This window comes from Primulina huaijiensis, chromosome 7 (assembly GCF_012295235.1).
Source record: "Primulina huaijiensis isolate GDHJ02 chromosome 7, ASM1229523v2, whole genome shotgun sequence".
In the NCBI taxonomy this organism is placed as follows: Eukaryota; Viridiplantae; Streptophyta; class Magnoliopsida; order Lamiales; family Gesneriaceae; genus Primulina; species Primulina huaijiensis.
The window spans coordinates 16,015,279-16,035,344 of record NC_133312.1 but is presented as its reverse complement, the minus strand read 5'-3'; the positions used below and the strand labels follow the sequence as shown (position 1 = coordinate 16,035,344).

The window sequence follows — 20,066 nt, the reverse complement described above, 5'->3', positions numbered from 1 at the left end:
CGCGCAGGTTGCTGTCCTTGAAGTCCAGGTGTTCGCAGCTTGCTTTCTAGGGCGTGGGCTGGCATGGGTAGGGTCTGGGATTGGTCCAGGGGTGGTCATGGTCGACTGGGCTTGGGGGTGGCTCGGCTGGAGGTGACCTAAGCTGGCTAGGAGTCCTAATACAACTAGAACACAAGACACACACATATGCAGAAAATTGGGTCATGTTCAGTAGGCTTTTTGAGCGGGTTAGGGTCATGTTTTGGGGCTGGGCTTGCACAGTAGGGTCCCTAGATGGGTTGGCTAAGTTTTGGTTCAAGGTGGCTCGGGCGTGGCTCGGGTAAATTAGGAGATGGCTCGGTGTGTTCGTTAAGGTGTCAAAAACGAAAATTAAAGAACTAAAAATTGATCCAAGGGTCCACGGGTGTGGCTCATGACTTGGAAGGGTAGAATAAATTCTAAAAATGTTATGTTAAAAATTTGGGATCAAAATAATGAGTTTTGGAATTTTCCGGGATTTAATCGCCGCACGAAACGCTAATTAACGAGTTAATTGAAACACCTAGTTTTAAGCTTTATAAAATTATGAAAAATTAGGTTTAAGCTTAAATAATTATTATAAGTCTAAGTTTTTAATTTGGGAATTTTATATTAAGGTTTGGTTTAATTCGGGATTAAAACGCATTAATACGTCACATTTAAAGATAAATTTAAAAGTCCTCGTTTTAGGCTAAATAAAAATATGAGAAAATTAATGTAGGCTTAAATAATTATTTGGGACATGTTAGAGTTAACGGAATTAAGAACATGTCAAAAACGTGAAATTTTACGTCTAGGGGTAAAACGGTCTTTTCACACCTAAAAATTAGTAAACGTCATGGCAGTGCCCTGAATGCTGTTTTATGTGCTAATATGATTATTTTCTATAGTTATGGATGCTTATGGAATTCTAAATGTTAAAATGATATTTTAAACGTTTATGGGATTTTATAAGTTAAAATGATATTTTAAATGTTTAGGGAATTTTATATGTTTATGATTTAAAATGTCAAAATGTTATTTTAAATATTTTGAGGTTAAAATGATTATTTTTAAATGTTTATGAAATGTTCATGATTAAATTATGATTTTTAAATGTCTATAGGATTTTTATGATTTAAGGTTGACATTTAAAAGACATGTTGTATGCTTGGTTTCAAAAATAAAAATGATATTATATGGATGATTTTTATAAGTGATGAAAATGTAAAATGTTGAAGGAGGTGAAGTGATTGTGACTAATTCGTTAATAATGGCGATGTCGTGAGGGTGATGGTCCCAGTGGGAGCCCGACGATCGTGTTTCCATTATTGCGAATATGAGGTTATGAGGTTTGAGGAAGAATGGGAATATCGTGAGGGGAGAAGGCCCCAGAGGGAGCCCATTTATGGGAGAAGGCCCCAGAGGGAGCCCCGACGATCGTATTTCTATTCGATCATGTTAGGCCAAGGCTCAGTTGACCGGTGAGAGCGTCGCTGATGTCCCCGCCGCCCAGTACTGTGGTTATATGTAGATGGATCCATCGATCATGTCATGTCATGTCAGGAAAGTCACAATTAACGATCTGAATTCAACAAAGGAAAAAGGAAAAATGTTTATGATCATGAAAAATGTTTTATGTTATGTTATGTTGAGGAAAAAGTAAAAGGTTAAGGTTTATGTTATTCATGTCATGAAAATGTTTATGTTTAAAGTTGATGCATCATTATGAAAATGTTTTTATTTAAAGTTCATGCATCATAAAAAGGTTTACGAAAATGTTAATGTTTTAAGTTTATGCATCTTCATGAAAACGATATTTTAGGTACAACTATTTTTCACTGTTGCATGTGATTTTATATGTATTATTTGTTATAAAGATTATGGTGTGTTGAGTTTTTAGACTCACTAGGTGTGATGGATGCAGTTTATCATGATAATGCTAATGGAGGTCTTGATGGTTGATCCGACTGGACGGATGGTGCACATGACCCGAGGACCGACGCTAGTTTTCGCATATATGTTATGATTTATTTTAAAAGATTTTATGACTTTTATCATGATCACGAGTGGTTTTTGAGAGGTTACAATATGGGCTATACTTTTCAAATGTTATTTTTAGATTTAGAAAAATGTTAGTTGGTTGTTTATTTTAAAATGATGTCAAAAATATTTTATGAAATTTTATGGTTCGGCCGAATGCTATGTGAGGTTTTAAAAAAAAAAAAAAATTCTAGCACATTTTGAGAAAAAGAAAGGCAGACGTTTCACACTGGCCACCCCAGTAGACGAAAAAATAAATAATCACATAAAAATTGAATTGTGCATAACACATGGAATTTGGAACAACAGCTTCGAAATCAAGCACATCTACTAATTTTTGAATTTAATCAAAATTTCTTAAAATATTAACAGTAAAACTTAAAAACTCGAATGAATAACAATATCAAGAACAAAGCCTATAAATTGAGGAAAAAAGGTTGTCAATAACCTAAAACAAACAATAACAGTTTTAAAACCACAAAAAAGTATCCACAATTAACAAACCCTAGACATTGAGGAAAATGTGGTTCTCGTTCGTACCTTGATTGGATTTCTCGTTCGTACCTTGCTTAGATTTCTTCGTATTTCTAGTTCTTCGACATTTATTCGAGGTGCTAGCTTCTGCAGATTTGTTTGTCGCCTTTTTTCCCCCCATTTGCTGCGTCTGCTGCGTCTCAGTTGAAGATTTCTCTCTTTATCCCTCGGCCGAAGCAACTCTGTAGAAGAAGGGAGAGAAGATATAATACAATAATAAATTAATATTATCAGCAAAATAGTATAAGTAGGAGGGTAGTAATGAGTTTAATAAAATATAAGGGTAATTCGATCTTTTCTTCTTCATTGGGGAGTTTAAACATAAAAATACAATTTGTCAGGCATTGAATATAAATATATTAACTACTGGATACTGACCATAAAGTTCAGAACTCCAATAGAAATTTACGAGCAATTTGCCGTTCTATTAATCCTAAATATAATAATAATTATTGTTGATTAATTAGTGTGTAATAGAAGGCTGTCCTTTTCCATTTCTTGTCTTTTTTCCTTTTTCCCTCGCTAAACTAAACCTCTGAGAGTCTCGTAGTCTCACTCCTCTGCAAAAACCCCAGCGCCAGATCCAGCTTTTGTTATTTTCTTCTTTTTTCCCATCATCTCTTCGTCTCTGCCAGTTCTTCTCTGTAACTTTATTATCCTTTTCGAGGTTTATTGTTGATGAAAAGGATTTGAGATATTCTTGCTTAGCTGATGCTATTTAGTATTTTCTAATGTTTTTGGTTTTTATTTGTGGGTTTATCTTATTTTCGAGTGAATGAGCGATAAACAAGATTTGGTTTATTGGTAACTGTGTTTTAGAATGTGGGAAAGATGTGAATTTGCTAAAAATTACTGAAGCACGAGTGATTTCAGTAACTAGAATCACTTACATGGAAAAACAAAATAATATGTGAGGCCTGTTTGGAGAGAAGTTTCATATAACTTTGGATTTGTGGGTTTTTGTGTGTTAAAGTTTCTTGAAATGTTTAGGGGAATGCGAGGGGACTTTTTGGCTAGCAAAGTAACATGACCATTGCAATTATGACATGTTCCCCTTGTAGTTCGTGCCTTCGTGGTTAATACACTCGATGCAATAATCTGAAACCGGGATTTTCTTTATATCACTCGCTGCTTAGAGAACAAATATTCCATTCTATGGATTTTCTTAGTCTGGTGGTTCTTTCTGCAGATTAAACTGGCCAGCCTTGGTTTAAGGTCATATGATAAGTTGTGGAAATGTTATTGGGATAGAGTTGACACTCCAGAGGGAGCTGAATACCTACTTTCACTTGACTTGGGTAGTAAAAAGCCAAGGAGCATAACAAAGAATTCACATTTCCAAGATGGAAGAAATACAGTCTCAATCAGATCATTATAGGTCTTCGTCTTCTTCTGCTAGTAGTCCCACGAGCAGGGTGCCGTCAAGCAATTTTTTCTATTTAAGGAAACCGGGTACAGTCAGGCAGCCTATTTCGTTCGAGGACTCTCCGGACTGGGACGATACGAATATCGAAGTTAAGGTGGAGGAAGGAGGAGCTGACTCCATAAATGCTGCCACGACTCCGGGATCCCCTTCTCTCTCAAAGCTCAATAGTTGTTCATTGCCTTCTCCCCCATTGCCTGAAGGTGCAGTTATTACAAGAAAGATTGCAGGGGCCTCTGTTGTGTGGAAGGATTTGACTGTCACTGTAAAGGGTAAAAGAAATTACTCAGACAAGGTTGTTAAGAATTCCAATGGCTATGCATTGCCAGGCACAATGACTGTGATTATGGGTCCTGCCAAGTCGGGGAAATCAACACTGCTTAGAGCTCTTGCAGGTTTTTTCTTTTATTTTGTGCCCATTCTGACACGAGTAGATTTATTAGAAGAACATATGTGCTTGTCTCTTATCAATATTTTTTATTTTTCTTCTTGTGCTTTAGGGAGGTTGCCAGACATGGCCAGAACATATGGTGAGGTGTTTGTGAATGGTGTAAAATCACGATTGCAGTATGGAGCTTATGTAAGTTCATTTTTGGTACCACTTTTCCTTAAACTTCATGAATAATGCTCTGCGTTTGTATATCAGCATTCAGCAGTATTAATTGTGAATTTGGTTTGAAAAGCGACCTTCAAATTTTTCTTCAAAAGATCTTAGCATTTCTAAATATTCTAAGAAAAATTATGATTGGTTGTCCATGAAGCATCCTCTGCATATAGTTCTCAAACAATGTTTACCCTGATAATCGGATTACTAGAATTAGAAGCTAAATGAAAACTTCATGATTGCTTATATTAGATGAAAATTGGCACGATCATTTTCGTTAGAGATGGAAGAGATGATTTAATAGTTCACTGGATAGGCCTTATCATATTCGATCTCATGATACATTGCGGTAATGTAATTCTTCGATTCATGAATTTGACATGGAAGTAACAAAATGCATTAATACTATGAACACATGCTATTGTATCTAATTCGAGCTAGAATTAATTGGTGCCAAAAGATGTTAAGAAAGTTTTGCCATTTGAATTAAAGTTTTATGGGCAATGATGACTACTCGATGGAAAATAATCATGATAACGAAGCTGATGGCATTTAGCGTGAGCCATAGCTTCTATGCGACTGGATACAACATAATCTTTTAATTTTTCTTTAAAACTTCAGAGATTTGAGCATGTGCTTCCATTATGCAGGGGTTTGTCGAAAGAGAAACCATACTCATTGGATCTTTGACCGTACGTGAGTACCTTTACTATTCGGCATTACTGCAGCTTTCCGGGTTCCAGAAGAGGGGATTGGTGGAAGATACTATCCTGGCCATGTCACTAGGGGATTATGCAAACAAACTTATCGGTGGCCACTGTTACACGAAGGGTCTTTGTAGTGGTGAGAGAAGACGCATCAGCATTGCCAGGGAGCTCTTGATGAGGCCACATATCTTATTTGTTGACGAGCCTCTTTATCATCTTGACAGGTTTCTTTTTGTTTTTTTTGGGTTAAATTTTACTTCAGAAGGTATTTATGTTTCTGTGAACTTGCTGCATAAGCATACGATCTTGTGCTAAAATGCATGGCCTGATGAAGTGGAGGAGAAATAAGTACCACACTTTTCTTTGATTATTTATCTAGCCATGTCGGTATTTATCATTAGATGAATTAGACCATTGTCCATGTGTCCCCGTCCTCTTTTAGTAGCTGTCGATGAAGTTTCAAGTGGATAAGCTACACCTATCTTATGAGAAAGAGGCCAAAACCATGGTTTTTAAAAACTGATTTTTAAACATCACTGCCTGTCAAACATTCTGGAGGTATATGTTAATATTAAGATTCGTTGGTGTGATCCATCTGATTGACGCTTTAGGTATCCTTGCAATTTTGGTTTCATGTAGTTTGGAAAATAGTCTCTAAAAGAGGGTTCTTTTATCAGTTAATGAATTTGAATTAATTCCCTTTCACAAGTTAAACAAGCTATTCATAGGATCGGGGGAGCAATAACTTCTTCTAGGTTCAGATTCCTCACATAATTTTCCAGCCACTGGTTTTCGTTAATTTCTTTCATCTAAAAATTTATCACTTCTTTTCAATACTGAAAAAGTCGTTGTCATAGCAGTGTATCTGCACTACTGATGATGGTGAACCTGAAGAAGCTTGCAAGCACAGGGTGCACTATAATTTTCACCATTAACCAGAGCAGCACAGAAGTATTTGGCCTTTTCGATCGAATTTGTCTTCTTTCAAATGGAAACACATTGTTCTTCGGGGAAACATTGGCATGTTTGCAGGTGATACATTTGAGAAATATGATTAGTCTTAACATGAATCTAAGCTAAAGATTTCTATAGTTGCATCTTTGAAATCAGTATTTGATTGCCATTTTCATTCAAAAGTTTTCCCATGTCCTGGTAAAGAATGTTGTTAGCTCGAAGGGATGCATTGATTGTGCATCACTTTCTTGAGAGATTGTAGTGAAGTTAAGATCTCTTTAATTTTTTTTTAAAATCTCTTTAAAATTGTGTTATCTTGCAATATAGGTTACTTGTTCTTTATCATTGCTTATTAAGAGAATAAATAATAAAATAAAGAACACGAGAACATCAGGATTTTAACGTAGTTCGGTCAGAAGGCCTATGTCTACGGGCCAACGCCCAAATATCAAGTGAATCCACTAAACATAAAATGTTATGATCATACAATGACTTACTCATACTAAAAGACTCTTTTCTAATGACGCTTCTATAACGAACACATTCGGTAGACTTCATTTGACGAGTATCAGTCGTCTTCACGATCCGCCTCAATCGAACTCCTTTGATACTACAGATTGTTCTCTCCCGAGAACATCACTTTCCTTTCCCGAGGAATAAATCACGACGTTTTGAATGTATGCATCACTAGCAATTGAAACCCTCAAAATCAGAATGATACAAGTAGGGATGTCATCATCTTCATGTAACAGTTGTCGCAACACGGAATGAACAATTTAGCTTTTCTTCTTCAAAAGTCGTGCACTTCAAGTGATACTTTACATCAAAATAGAATTAACAATCCTCTATCTGTACGAAATATCATCTGAAATTTTAAACAAATCTTGATTGCATCTTATCATTGTTTAGTCAATAGTTTGAAAGATTACCAATACGAACCTAGATACCGTTCCAATATAAATTCCTCACCAATCAGTAGAGATATACATCGTTATAAGCTTCATAAATTCAAAAGATATATCAAGGTGAGGCATATCACATCATAAAAAACCAATCGAAATATAACATCAAAAGCTTAAACCAACAATATAAAAAATTTAAAACCAATCGAACTATCACGTTAAACTAAATATAGAGCCCAAAAAATATCAAAACAAGCCAATTAAAATGGTCACTCACCTTTTTGGCTTGTTTTGAACACAAGTACCACCAAGAATACTTACTCCCCCTTTGTGTTGAAACAGACAAAGGAACACCCATCAACTAGCGGTGTCGGAGCCAACAAAAGCATTGTGAGTATCACGAAGGTCTGCTTGTTGCTTGACAATAGCATCTTGTTGCTACAAAATCTTCTCGAGCATGCCAATAATGTGAACGGTCGAAGCTTTTAAAAGCTGAATTTCAGTCACCAAATCAGAGTGAGCAACATTGAGGAAGCAGTGGCATGAACCTCTTCATTAACAGGAGCCTTAGCATTCAGAAGCGGAATCTTCCCCTGAATATCAACCACTCGATTGCCTTTGAGAAAGCTGTGCTGCACAATCTGAAGCGATAGAGAAAACACAATGTCGTAATCAATTGTGGACGTATGCTTTGTTGGAAACCAATTCCACAAGCCAACTCGAGTTAACATGATATATTTTGAAGTCAAATGTGAGCAGGATATGCGCTTGCCAAGTGGCCAAACAGTAGCACGACAAGTCAGCTCTGTTGCTGCCTCATCCATGTGAGTTCATCATCAGAAGGTGGGGAGTCGAGAATATAGTCAGAATCATCGAATTTGATCCCAAAATAATCATTGATCAGATCAGCATTGAAATAAAAAACATGTCCCCTAAGATACACTTTATGAAACTTTGGAGACCCTTGAACAGAAATCTTTGGAGACAAGTTTGCATAGAACTAATAAACAACAGCTACCACAAAGGGCTTTGATTTAGCAACAGTCTCCATCATTCACATTTTGCAACAACTTGACAATGCCAGCAGATTCATCATTCCTCTTATTCAACACATGTTCCCCAAGAATCGTTCGCTTAGATAAAACATCCCAATTCATCTTATCTTTGCACAAAAGAAAGTCTTAGCCAGACATCAGTGGAATCATACCCAAACTCGACAGCGGAAGTCCTAGCAGCCTTAGCAGTGGTTCCTCTAGTCAAAGGTTTTGAAGGAGTAGATGTAGGAAGTTGTGGCTTGGGAGTTGAGGCAGTAGATTTGAAGTCACGCTTGTACACTGTTTCTTGACTGGCCGAGGGGCAGTGACTTGTTCACTTGGAGTAATGGACTCTTCAAAAACGAAATCTCCTCCCTTTTCGAATGGATGACTGCTGAGTACTTGTCGTGTGTCTTTGACAACAGATTGTGTTCGAGAAGGAACAGGAAACACCATTGATGGTTAGACTTGGATATATGGCTAACATTCTGTTTTTGACCCGAAGAAGCGAATGGTACATGAGCAGCGGCGGCCAAAGAACACTCAACAGAGGACTTAGCATCAGTCCCTTTCAAGTCTGGAACATTACCCGTACCTCCGAAGTTAACATTGGTCCTTGAATTTGCTGGAGGGGAAGAGACATCATAAAAATCATCTGGCGAAATTTCTCGGAAGCTTTAGTTGTGGCTCGATGTTTTAGTGGGTTGATATACAACTAAATCAAGATAGGTAGGAATTATAGAAATAGGAGTTGGAGACAAAACCTTTTCACCAAGTTTCACCGGACAGTGGCGACGGCGAGGAGGCAGCGGTGGATTTCTGGGTTGTGCAGCCTGTGGGTCTCTATGGGCATCAGAGTGTTCAGCGTGTAGAGGAGATGATGTTTGCGTAAGACCAGTGCATCGTCAGGTGCTAGAAGCTGGAAGCAGAAGAAAAATTTTCCGGACAGAAACAGCGAGGCATTTGACCAGTTTCCGATCAATCCGTAATTTCGATTTACAATGAGAGCTTGCAATTTCAGAAATTTTGGAGTGTTGCCGTCTTGTCCGTACCATGATGATCGTGATATCTGCAATTTTCAAAGAAAAAGATGAATAGGGGAGGAGAGAGGAAGAACAAATAAAAAAAAGGAAATAAATATTAGAGTCCAAATTTAACTCTAAGAATCCCAGTAGCACAAAACGAAGCAACACCGTAGCATGTAAAATTCTTATATTAGATTTCCCGTGCAAACAGAAAATACCCAAAGCAACATAAAAACTAATTTGATGACAAAATTCAATTTTAGCACAAAATTATGGAGAATGAATTATAAAAAAAACTTAATAATATGTGCCCAAAAAAAATTAGAGGTGCCAACAAAATTTCAATTCAAGCTCACAAAATTTATGTTTCTTGATTTTTAAACCCACCTCAAGACTAGGCATGTATTTAACATGTATGAGAAAATGTGTCGGCTCCAAGGCAAAATAAAATCTTGAAATTTCTCGTTCAAACTCGAGCAGCCAACATGAAATATTTTCTTCTTTTTTTTCCATATATTGGTAGCTCCTGGTCTAAGAAGTTCTTTTGGGTCATTTAGGTTGCTTTTTCCAAACATGTATCCACAATTATGTTTGACCTAATTAGCACATGAAAGTTGGTAGTTGACACTCTAAAAATCCTTCAATTGGGTTTCTTAAGTAGCCTTTCCAACTAATTTTTTTCTCCAAATCAACACTTCTTCCAAATCATCAATATTTTTTTAAATCAAAATTTGGCCAATACTAGTTCTTGAGTCACCAAAAATTCATGCAATTTATCAAACCAAGAAGATTTAGTCAAAATCCTCAAAAATCCTCAATAGTATATATCACCTCACCTCGCAACCTAACTCAATGAATTCAAAATATCAATTTTCTAAAATTGTAGGCTCAAATATTCAAAATGCAACATTTATATCATCAAAATGGAATTTTGTATGGCACATGTACCCAAGGCTTTTCTAAGTGTTTCGAACCTCACAAAATCAAGTACCTTAATGAATATGTATGTAATTCGCTTTTTCAGTTGCAACATGCTCTAGAACAATCGTTTTACAGTCAACAAACTCACATATGAAATGATGTCGTATGTCAATGTGCTTCGTTCTATAATGTTGTACTGGGTTTTTAGATATGTCTATGACACTCATATTATCACAATAAACAATTAAAAATCTTGCACAATACCATAATCCTCAAGCATTTGCTTCAACCATAGTAATTGGGTACAACAACTTCCAGCATCAATGTATTCAGCCTTGGGTGTTGACATGGAAATGGAATTTTGTTTCTTGTTATACCAAGAGATCAAGTTGCTTCCCACGTAGAAACATCCTCCAGTTGTGCTTTTTTTTCCTGTCATACGAGTTTCCAGCCCAGTCTGCAAGACAAGTATTAGTATTATTAGAAAACCATATCCCATAATTTTTTGTTCCATTTATGTAACGAATGATTCATTTCATAGCTTTCAGATGAGTCTTCTTTGGGTTTGCTCGATACCTCACACACCTACATAAAAACATATGCTAGGCCTACTAGCAGTGAGATGGAGTAAACTCTCAATCATGCTTCTAAACAATTTAGAATCAACCAAAACTCTATCCTCATATGTGGTTAACTTCTCATTTGACCTTGTTGGGCTGTAATAATTGTCCAGGCTTGTTAAAACAAGCGAAACGTGGCGCATGAGCTGTTGTATGATTTTAAAATCTGAGTTGCACAATTATCACTAGCTATAACTTGGGGCAAGGCGGCAAATGCTCGGTCCTACAATTGGTATCAGAGCCAAGGTCACGTGTTCAATCCCATTGATTGCAAGAAGTGCAATTATTGGGAGGAAGATTGTTGGGGTGCAATAATTGTCCCTGTTTGTTAGATCAATCGAAACGTGGCGCTTGAACTGTTGTATTGTTTAAAAGATTTGAGTTGCATAATTATCACTAGCAAGCGGCAAACGCTCGGTGCTACGAACCTCATTGGAGTTCTCATGTGCTTTGTACTTTCAAGACCAAACCTCTTTACTAAGTTTTTTTCATAAAAAATCCCATTCTTGCCTTGTTTCACGTGCAATCCTAGAAAATAATTAACTCATCAACAATGCTCATTTCAAACTCCTTCATTTGAGTTGACAAATTCATCAACTTTATCCTGCAATGTTGAACCAAACACGATGTCAACAACAGAGATTTGAGCAATTATAATATCAGACTTGAGGCATTTAATTAACAAAGTTTTGTATGATTCCCCTCGCTTGTGGCCTTTTTCAGTCAGAAAATGATTCAAATTTTTCATACCAAGCTCTTGATGTTTGTTTCAGATCATACTGTGCTTTCTTGAGTTTGAACTCATAGTCAGGATAGTGAGGATCTTTCTTGAGTTTGAACTCATTGTTAGGATAATGAGGATCTTCAAAACCTTTTGGTTGCTCAACATATGCTTCTTCATTCAAGATTCCATTTTAAGAATATGCATTTTTTACATCCATTTGAAACAATTTGAAATTTAGTGAACATGCAATGACCAAAAGCAATCTAATGTATTCAAGTCTGGCAACAGGGGCAAATGTTCCTTCAAAGTCCACTCTTTCAATCTGAGAGTAACCTTGAGCAACAAGTCGTGCCTTGTTCCTAACAACAGTTCCAATTCATCAGATGTATTCTTAAATATTCATTTAGTTCCAACCACATATGTTTCTTTGGGCCTTGGCACTAGAATTAAAACATTGTTATTGACATATTGTTCCAACTCTTCATGCATTGCATTTATCCATGCTTTATCCAATAAGGGCTTCTTTGATGTTCTTAGGTTCAATATGAGATATAGAACATATATACCTGGCCATGTTGTCATACCTTTGTCTTGAGAAGTCCTTAGTGTGTATATCTTCATATAAATCTCCAATTATATCTTCATGTAATTCTCCAATTATTGCTGTGGATGGATGATTCTCGGTGATTCTGGATGGCAATATTTTTTCAGAGGCCGTAGTGTGATTATGATCTGTTTCTTCAGGTTCATTTACATTCTGTGAAGTGTTTGTCTCACTGTTTGTTGCGACAGGCTATGTAACATCTTCTGCAGTTTTTCTCGACTCTTTAGTGGTTCCGTTGTGAGGCTATGATTTTCATCCTTTGTAGAGTATTCACTGAGATCAATCCTGTCATCAAACACAACATTAGCTGATTCCGTGATAGCTTGCGTTTACTTATTTAAATACTCACAATCGTTGAAGATGTAACAGATACAACAAAATACATTAAAGTAGCTCAGGTGAGCTTCTTGCCTTTCCATATTTCATATGTAGTTTGTTTGGTACCTGACTTTAAATAGACTCTATTTATTGTGTAGCATGCTATGTTTAATGCTTCTCCTGTAACGTCTGAGGAAGTTTCTTAGAATTTATCATGATATGAGCCATTTCTTGCGTTCAACCACTCCGTTTCATTGAGTAGGTTTTGGAGCTGAAAATTCATGCCTAAAACCATGTTCATCACAGAAGTCAGTAAACAAGGCATTTTCAATTCTCTTCTATGCTCCTTTTTTTATTTTGTTAATCTTGCAATTTTTCTCATTCATTAGTTTGATGCATATGAGTTTAAAGACTTGAAATGTGTCAGATTTTTCTCTAAAGAACTCAACCCATGTATATTTAGAAAAATCATCCACACACAAATACATACCTTTTTCCCACTATAAATTCTACCTGCATTGGGCCTATAAGATCCATGTGCGTTAATTCAAGTATTTCCTTCGTAGTTACATGTTGCACCACTGTATGCATTGTTTTGTTTGCTTTCCCAATTGGCACGGTCCACACATTCCTGGAGTACTTTTGCCAAGTTTAGGTATTCCCCGAACAGCACCTGCATTCAAGATCTTAGTTAGGTTTTCGAAATTCAGGTAAATTTTTGATTCCATATCTCAATATTTTCATTACTAGTTCTGTGACACAAATGAGATAGTGATGGAGATGTTGAAGAAGATAAAATGTAACAGTTTTCTCCAGAATCCCTGCAAAACACACAAATTATTCGAGTCAACCATCCTTGGTGAATTTGACACGAAGATCTTGATCACACAGTTGACTAATACTTGCGAGATTTTCTATAAGTCTTTCAACTTGAAGTGTGTTCTTGAACCTAGGAAAAACAGGAATATTGATAACTCCTTTTCCAAGAACCCATCCTTTCATGCCTTCACCAAACATGACACTTCCTTCTTTGCATTTTTTGTAGTTTGTCAATATCTAGCGGTCACCTGTCATATGCCTCGAACATCCACTATCAAAGTACCAAGAATTGTTGGAGCAGTTTTCCAACAAGTAGGCCACTAAACAATTCAAATTGATTTTCCTGACCCAAATTTTTTTGCTTGGATTTTGAGATAGCTGAACCTTCGTTCTAGGTGTTGATCTAGTTATCCTATAAATGAATGACATGTTATTTCCTCTCTTCAAATCTCTTATGTATTCGGTCTTGTCCAGGTACCTCACAACAGTGGCGTATGGGAATAAATCTAGCAAAACTACATGCACTTCCTTTATGTTCCTTCATCTTGTTCTCTTTGACGAACATTGTTATGGAATTTGAGCTGTTTCCTTCATATCCTACTCCAGTTCGATCGCCGTTGTGCCTCTGCAAAGATAAAACATGATCTAGATTAGTGGTTCCCATGTTAAACCGTAAAACTCTTTTTTGCAAGTGATGAAGTTAATTTAAAGTGTCATTTAATCTTGCATTAGTTTCTAGATCACACAAATCACGTTCAAGTGCAGATTTTTCCAACTCTTCTTTCTCACTTTCAAGCGACTGTGCTTTCTCCATCCATTATAAGTTTGTGTTACAGACTATCTTTCACAGCCTATGCATTAATGCATAAGCTTCCAAGACTTCTTCTGCCTCCAGGTCACTTACTTCGCCTTCATATGAGTAATTTTCGGTCTAAAGACCTAACTGTCTTAGCAATGTTTCACAGTGTGTTGTAACATTTCTACGACAGGTTTAGAGCATGTCTTCCAGCAGTTCCTTCCCCAGCAGATTTGTTTGAACATTCAAGGCAACATGATTGCTTACACGTTTCTCGATTTCTTCCTTACTTGCCTATGATTCAGCATCACTCTATGTCGAGTTTATTGCCTTGTTTTTGTTTTTCAGGGTGTTTGCACATTAGCTTGAATGTGTCTACATGGCACTGTATACAAAGGGCCTTAATCTTTTCTTCACCTCCGGTCAAGTTCTCCTTGCTTTTCCTGAAATTTTGGAAATTATATGACTTATTAGTATTTAGAAAATTTAAAGATATAACTTGATTGTTCGTTCTTTTCAAAACTTTCGAAAAGTTCTTAGTGAGTAAACAAAAGAGTCAACCAAGTTATCATCATTTTCTGACATATCACTTCCCTCATGATTTTGCGACTCGACTTTAAAAGCAATTCCTTTACCTTTCCTTTTCTGATTGAACTTCAATTCAAAGGTGAGTAAAGATCCCATCAGTTCGTCCAAACCTCATCGCTCGCATCTATGTACTTTGTTTTTTTTTTATGGCTGCCATTTTAACATCAAAACGGCTTGGAAGAAGATACTGATGAATACAAATCAAGCGACGGAGATAATGACTGAAATTTGGAAAATGAAGATGGCGATGATTTTTATATTTAATATTTCATCTATAACATTTCAAAGACTTTTGATCTTATTTTTTATTTTCTTGAGTTTGTTTTTTGCACTTTTGATCCGTGGAGTGTGCGCTCTTCGCTTTGCGCTTTAAGCCCCAAACAATTTATCGCTCTTTTACACCTCACGCTTTTGGTAACTATGTTCACATGTAGATATGACCTTGAACTGGTTTACATCCACTCCTGTGAATGCGGCATTTATCGTTTTTGCATTCGCATTTGCCTAACGTTCTTCCTCATTGCTCTATTTATCTTCAGTTTTAGGAGAAGTTTCTTTTCCATCCTTATCTTTATCCATTGGAGGTGTCCGCCCAGTCCCAATCAATAGCCTGGCCTTTTCATCAATTGATTTAATGAATGCTCTCATCCCAGCCTTCCAGTACGGGTAGGTAGTGCTGTCCAGAAGTGAGGGCTTGGTGATAAAACCACATTCTCGTCCAAAATCCATGTTTGCCGTAAAAAAAGTTATAACACACAAAATAAGAATCTCACTTCAAAACAAAGTAGTGAACCTCTCTAATGCCAATTGAAGTTGTGTCGTCTTGCTGTATACGTTGTTTTTATCGTTGATTATTAAAATAATAAAATAAAGAACACGAGAATATTAGGATTTTAACGTAGTTTGGTCAAAATACCCGTCTACGGGCCACGCTCAGATATCAAGTGAATCCACTAAATATAAAATGTTATGACCATACAAGGACTTGTTCGAACTAAAAGTCTCCCTATTTTCTAACGACGCCTCTACGACGAACACATTCAGTAGACTTCATTTGGCTACATCACTCGTCTTTACGATCTGTCTTAGTCGAACTACCTTCGATACTGCGAATGTTCCCTCTCGAGAACGTCACCTTCCTCTCCTGATGAATGAATCACGACGCTTTGAATGTGTGCACCACTAGCAATTAAAATCCTCAAAATCAGAATGATATAATTGGAGTTGTTATCACCTTGTTGTAATAGGTGTCAAGATACAGAATGAACAATTTAGCTTTTCTTCTCCAAAAGTCGTGTACTTCAATTCATACTTTTATATCATAATATAGGCACTAGCAAGCCTCTATCTGTGCGAAATCTCATCAGAAAATTTAAACAAATCTTGATTGCATATTATCATTCATTATTTAATCAAAAGTTTGAAAGATTACCAATACGAACTTAGACACCTTTCCAATTTAAATCCCTAACCAATCCGTACAGATATATGTCATGATAACTCTTATTATTTAAAAAGATATGGCCTAAGGATATATCAAAGTGAGACATATCACATCGTCAAAAACCAACCAAAAGATAACTTCAAAAGCTGAAACCAACAATATCATAAATTAAAAACTAATCAAATCATCACGTCAAACTAAATATGCACAGTCCAAAAAATATCAAAAAAGCCGATAAAAAGGACACTCAACACTAAGCAAGTTCTCAAGTGTTTTCATCTGTTTTTAGTTTACATTTTTGAAATTAACTTGTTTTTACTTTATTTTTGTAGCATTTCTCAAATGCTGGTTTTCCTTGTCCGATCATGCAAAGTCCTTCTGATCATTTTCTGAGAGCAATAAACACAGATTTTGACAGAATTATTGCAATGTGCAGAAACTGGCAGGTCTGCTCCAAAAACTGAACAATTTTAACTTATAGCTTGATAAACTCTCATGAAACTGTATGAATATTTGTAGTCAAGGCTAAGGTTATGAAATGTCCAACTTCTGTAACTTTCTGCATAATAGTAACATCCAGTGTATTCTAAGGCTCACATCCTCAATTGTAATATTTACAGGATGACCATGGGGAACTTTCAGCAGTTAATATGGACACTGCCGTAGCAATACGCACTCTTGAATCAACGTACAAATCATCCGCCGATGCTGCTGCTGTCGAAACTATGATTTCAAAGCTTACTGAGAAGGTCTAGTCAATGTTAATGCTTAAATTTCACTTTTGACAGTCTGTGTTGTGCTTCATGCTTTATTTTTTTTTTGTTATGACATATTTCTGTACCTTTTTAGTTATATTGCTTTCACTTCACCAGCAAAAGGAAGCGATTATGTATTCATAATCTTGTTTGATATTTCCCTCGCTGACATCTACAGAAAATCTGAATGAGGAACATCTGAAACTTTTAGCAGCAACACAACTATCGGTTTTCTGTTTTATGTTCCCCCTTCTACAGAATTTGTCTAATTTAAATTTCTATCTCACAGTCGATGAATGGGACAATTAGAAAACATAAAGTCTGACCAGATCTTTCACTATCTGTGATGTAGATGACTTGTATTTAATATATTCAAGTTTGCTAAACATTGGCAGGTTTCATTTTTATGCTACCATGTCTGGCACCATCTAATTTAATGGTCACTTAGGAGCAAAATGATCTTATCATCAATTGTTGAATCTTTTAGCATGTTTTTTTGATTAACAGGAAGGCCCAACTCTCAAAAGCAAAGTCAAGGCTGGTATTGTCACAAAAATTGCAGTTTTGACTTGGCGTTCTCTATTGATTATGTTGAGGGAATGGAAATATTATTGGCTTTGGCTTATTCTTTGCATGTTCCTGGTGCTATGTATTGGTACTTTATTTTCTGGGCTGGGACATTCTTTATCATCAATTGCGGTGAGTTTCTTTCTTTTTTAATTGAGTGCTGTACAATGAGATAAATTACCACCTGAGTTTTTAAACCTTCTAAAGTGGAATATCCTAGAAGCTTCTACTTTGAAATTCGGAACAGGATTCGCAATAGTTTTCACATGACCAATTCTCAAAGCCTTTTTTCTGCTTGTGATAACAGTGTTTGTGTAAAATTTAAAGTTTCTGTCAAATGCCTGGAATAACCGAGGAGATTATGGACATATGGTTCAAGAGGGACAAATCGCTGAAACTACTCATCCTTCATGCCCAAGACTCAAAAGCTGTCATTAATAAATTCAAATATCAGTATTAAATTTCACTTTAATATTATATATCACCAGTAAATAGAGTGAAACACACGCTAAATTAAATTCTTAAAATAATTCAACTTTTTGTTAATTTTTTCGCTGCTCTCCTTTGCATATAAGCCAATTTACCTCCCTTTTCTGTGTGCCTAATAAATTTCCCATTTAATAACTGATTACACATGTAACCTTTTTCTTTGCTTCTCTTATACTGCAGACAAGAGTTGGTGCAGTATTTGCATTTGTATCTTTTGCTTCACTTCTAAGTATAGCTGGTGTTCCTGCACATATAAAAGAAATCGAGGTAATGAGATCGTGCATTTTGCTCCTGTAAACTTTTGGTTGCAGGCTTTTATAATTTTGCAATGTTCTTTCTCCGAGACGACTGTGCATGATTACAGGTGTCCATGGAAACAGAGTGAAAGTATGGCTGAATTTGATGAGAGTGGTGTGTCTTGGTGATAGTAAATAGATAAACTTGTAACACTCTAGTTGTATACACCTGAAATATTTTATGAGATATATAAGAACTGTACAGAGCCATATATTAGATAGTTGATTTTGTTTTAAATAATGCAATCAAGGCTACGGAGAGCCCCCCCGTGTACAACTATGGGTGCTAATATTGGTTTTCAATAGAGGTCACATGGCAAATTTATAATAGAAAAATGATGGTAAAGCAATGATAGAATTTTTGTTATAAACTTCTGACACACCCTTGCTTCTCCGTGCAATTTTGTAACAGCCTAGTCAAACACTTTTTTTTGTGCAGGTATACGCCAGTGAAGAAGCAAACCAGCATTCGGGGACATTATGCTTTTTAATTGGGCAATTTTTCTCTAGTATCCCATTCTTGTTTCTCATAGCCATCTCATCGAGTCTGATCTTTTATTTCCTAGTCGGCCTGCGAGACGAGTTCAGCTTGTTGATGTACTTCATTTTTAATTTCTTCACGTGCCTTTTAGTAAATGAAGGACTTGTGCTTCTCGTTACTTGCCTCTGTCAAAATGTATTCTCGAGTATTCTAATACTGGTACCGATGCATGTAAGTTCCATCCTCTGCTCGGTGAATTGACATTATCTTTACACCTTGAATAAAATGGTTTTCCACATTTATCAGTGGAATGCCTGCAACGATTTTACAGATATTCCAGTTCTGTTAGGAGTTATCTTGTTTATGGCCCTTCTCTAAATTTTTTCCTCCTTAAATGTGTACCTGTGATAAATTCAATGAATATTTTTGTTTTCTTTCAGGTGGTAATGATATTGTCTGCCGGGTATTTTAGAATTCGTGGTGCTTTACTGAAACCACTTTGGCTGTATCCAGTATCTTACGTTACTTTCCACACTTACTCCATCCAGGCAAGTCCATTTCATGTTTTAACGGTTGGTTGCATCTACCTTTTCTGAAGTTTGTTTACAATTAGCTTAAAAACATTATTTAACATGGCTTTTTAAAATAATTTTTGATATCCACGTGGAAATAGCTTTATATTTTTTATGGCATAGTTCGAAATAGTTAAAAAAATAGAGTTTCATCAGTTTTAGATATCTTTATTTGCACCATAGTATGTTTTTAGGAGAATTCCACCTTTGCTTATTGAGACATTTGTGTATGTCCACTTTTGCTTCAGGGGATGTTGGAAAACGAGTATCTTGGGACTTCGTATGCTGTTGGGCAGGTAAGGACTCTATCTGGCTACCAGACTCTTCGAAACATATACGATATATCTTCTAACAGCAACGCCAAGTGGGGAAATCTGTTAGTACTGTTTCTAATGGCTGCTGCTTATCGTGTTCTTCTCTTTGTTTTGTTGAAAATTTGTTTTATAAAGAAACCATCTCTACAGTGTTTGTTCCGGTGTGATCGAAGGAGAAACAATCCAAGATAAGTGACAGAACAGCTGTGTGTTTTTGTATGATTTCAAGTTATGCAGAGGGTATAAAATTGAGGATATAGTAAGATATGCATCTTTCCGAGGAGTTTGCTGGAGATTTCTGTGTATGGATGTGCATGCATTTCAACATTTGTGTGTGTTGTTTCAAAAGTACCTGTGCATAGATACGATTACGGTTCTCTCGGAAACAAACCAAAACGAGAATCTTATTTCAAAAACCAATACGACTTTTCTGCTGATGGTTTCAAAACCGGAATAATAATTATTTCATTCCGTCATTTTTTTCTCTGTGTAATATAACAAATCATTTATATAAGCATTCATTAAATAAGGATTG

The 20,066-nt window shown here is 36.1% G+C and overlaps 1 protein-coding gene across 1 annotated transcript; it reads left to right on the top strand.

The window, feature by feature from the left end:
• The first annotated feature begins 3,081 nt into the window (after window positions 1–3,081).
• LOC140980515 (ABC transporter G family member 3-like) lies at window positions 3,082–19,798 on the top strand. Its single transcript, XM_073446372.1, has 11 exons — window positions 3,082–4,392; window positions 4,498–4,577; window positions 5,252–5,532; window positions 6,169–6,340; window positions 16,390–16,503; window positions 16,678–16,806; window positions 17,320–17,511; window positions 18,049–18,135; window positions 18,604–18,876; window positions 19,086–19,193; window positions 19,466–19,798. Exons 1-11 carry the CDS (start codon window positions 3,918–3,920, stop codon window positions 19,721–19,723), a joined length of 2,169 nt encoding a protein of 722 aa, XP_073302473.1. The 5' UTR covers window positions 3,082–3,917; the 3' UTR covers window positions 19,724–19,798.
• Window positions 19,799–20,066: the final 268 nt, after the last annotated feature.

What these genes read in the sequence shown, in the direction of transcription:
- LOC140980515 (XM_073446372.1), top strand. Translation starts at nt 3,918, where the DNA reads ATGGAAGAAATACAGTCTCAATCAGATCATTATAGGTCTTCGTCTTCT. An exon ending in ACTGCTTAGAGCTCTTGCAG is followed by an intron (nt 4,393 to 4,497) that starts GTTTTTTCTTTT and finishes CTTGTGCTTTAG; the next exon opens with GGAGGTTGCCAGACATGGCC. An exon ending in CAATGTGCAGAAACTGGCAG is followed by an intron (nt 16,504 to 16,677) that starts GTCTGCTCCAAA and finishes TAATATTTACAG; the next exon opens with GATGACCATGGGGAACTTTC.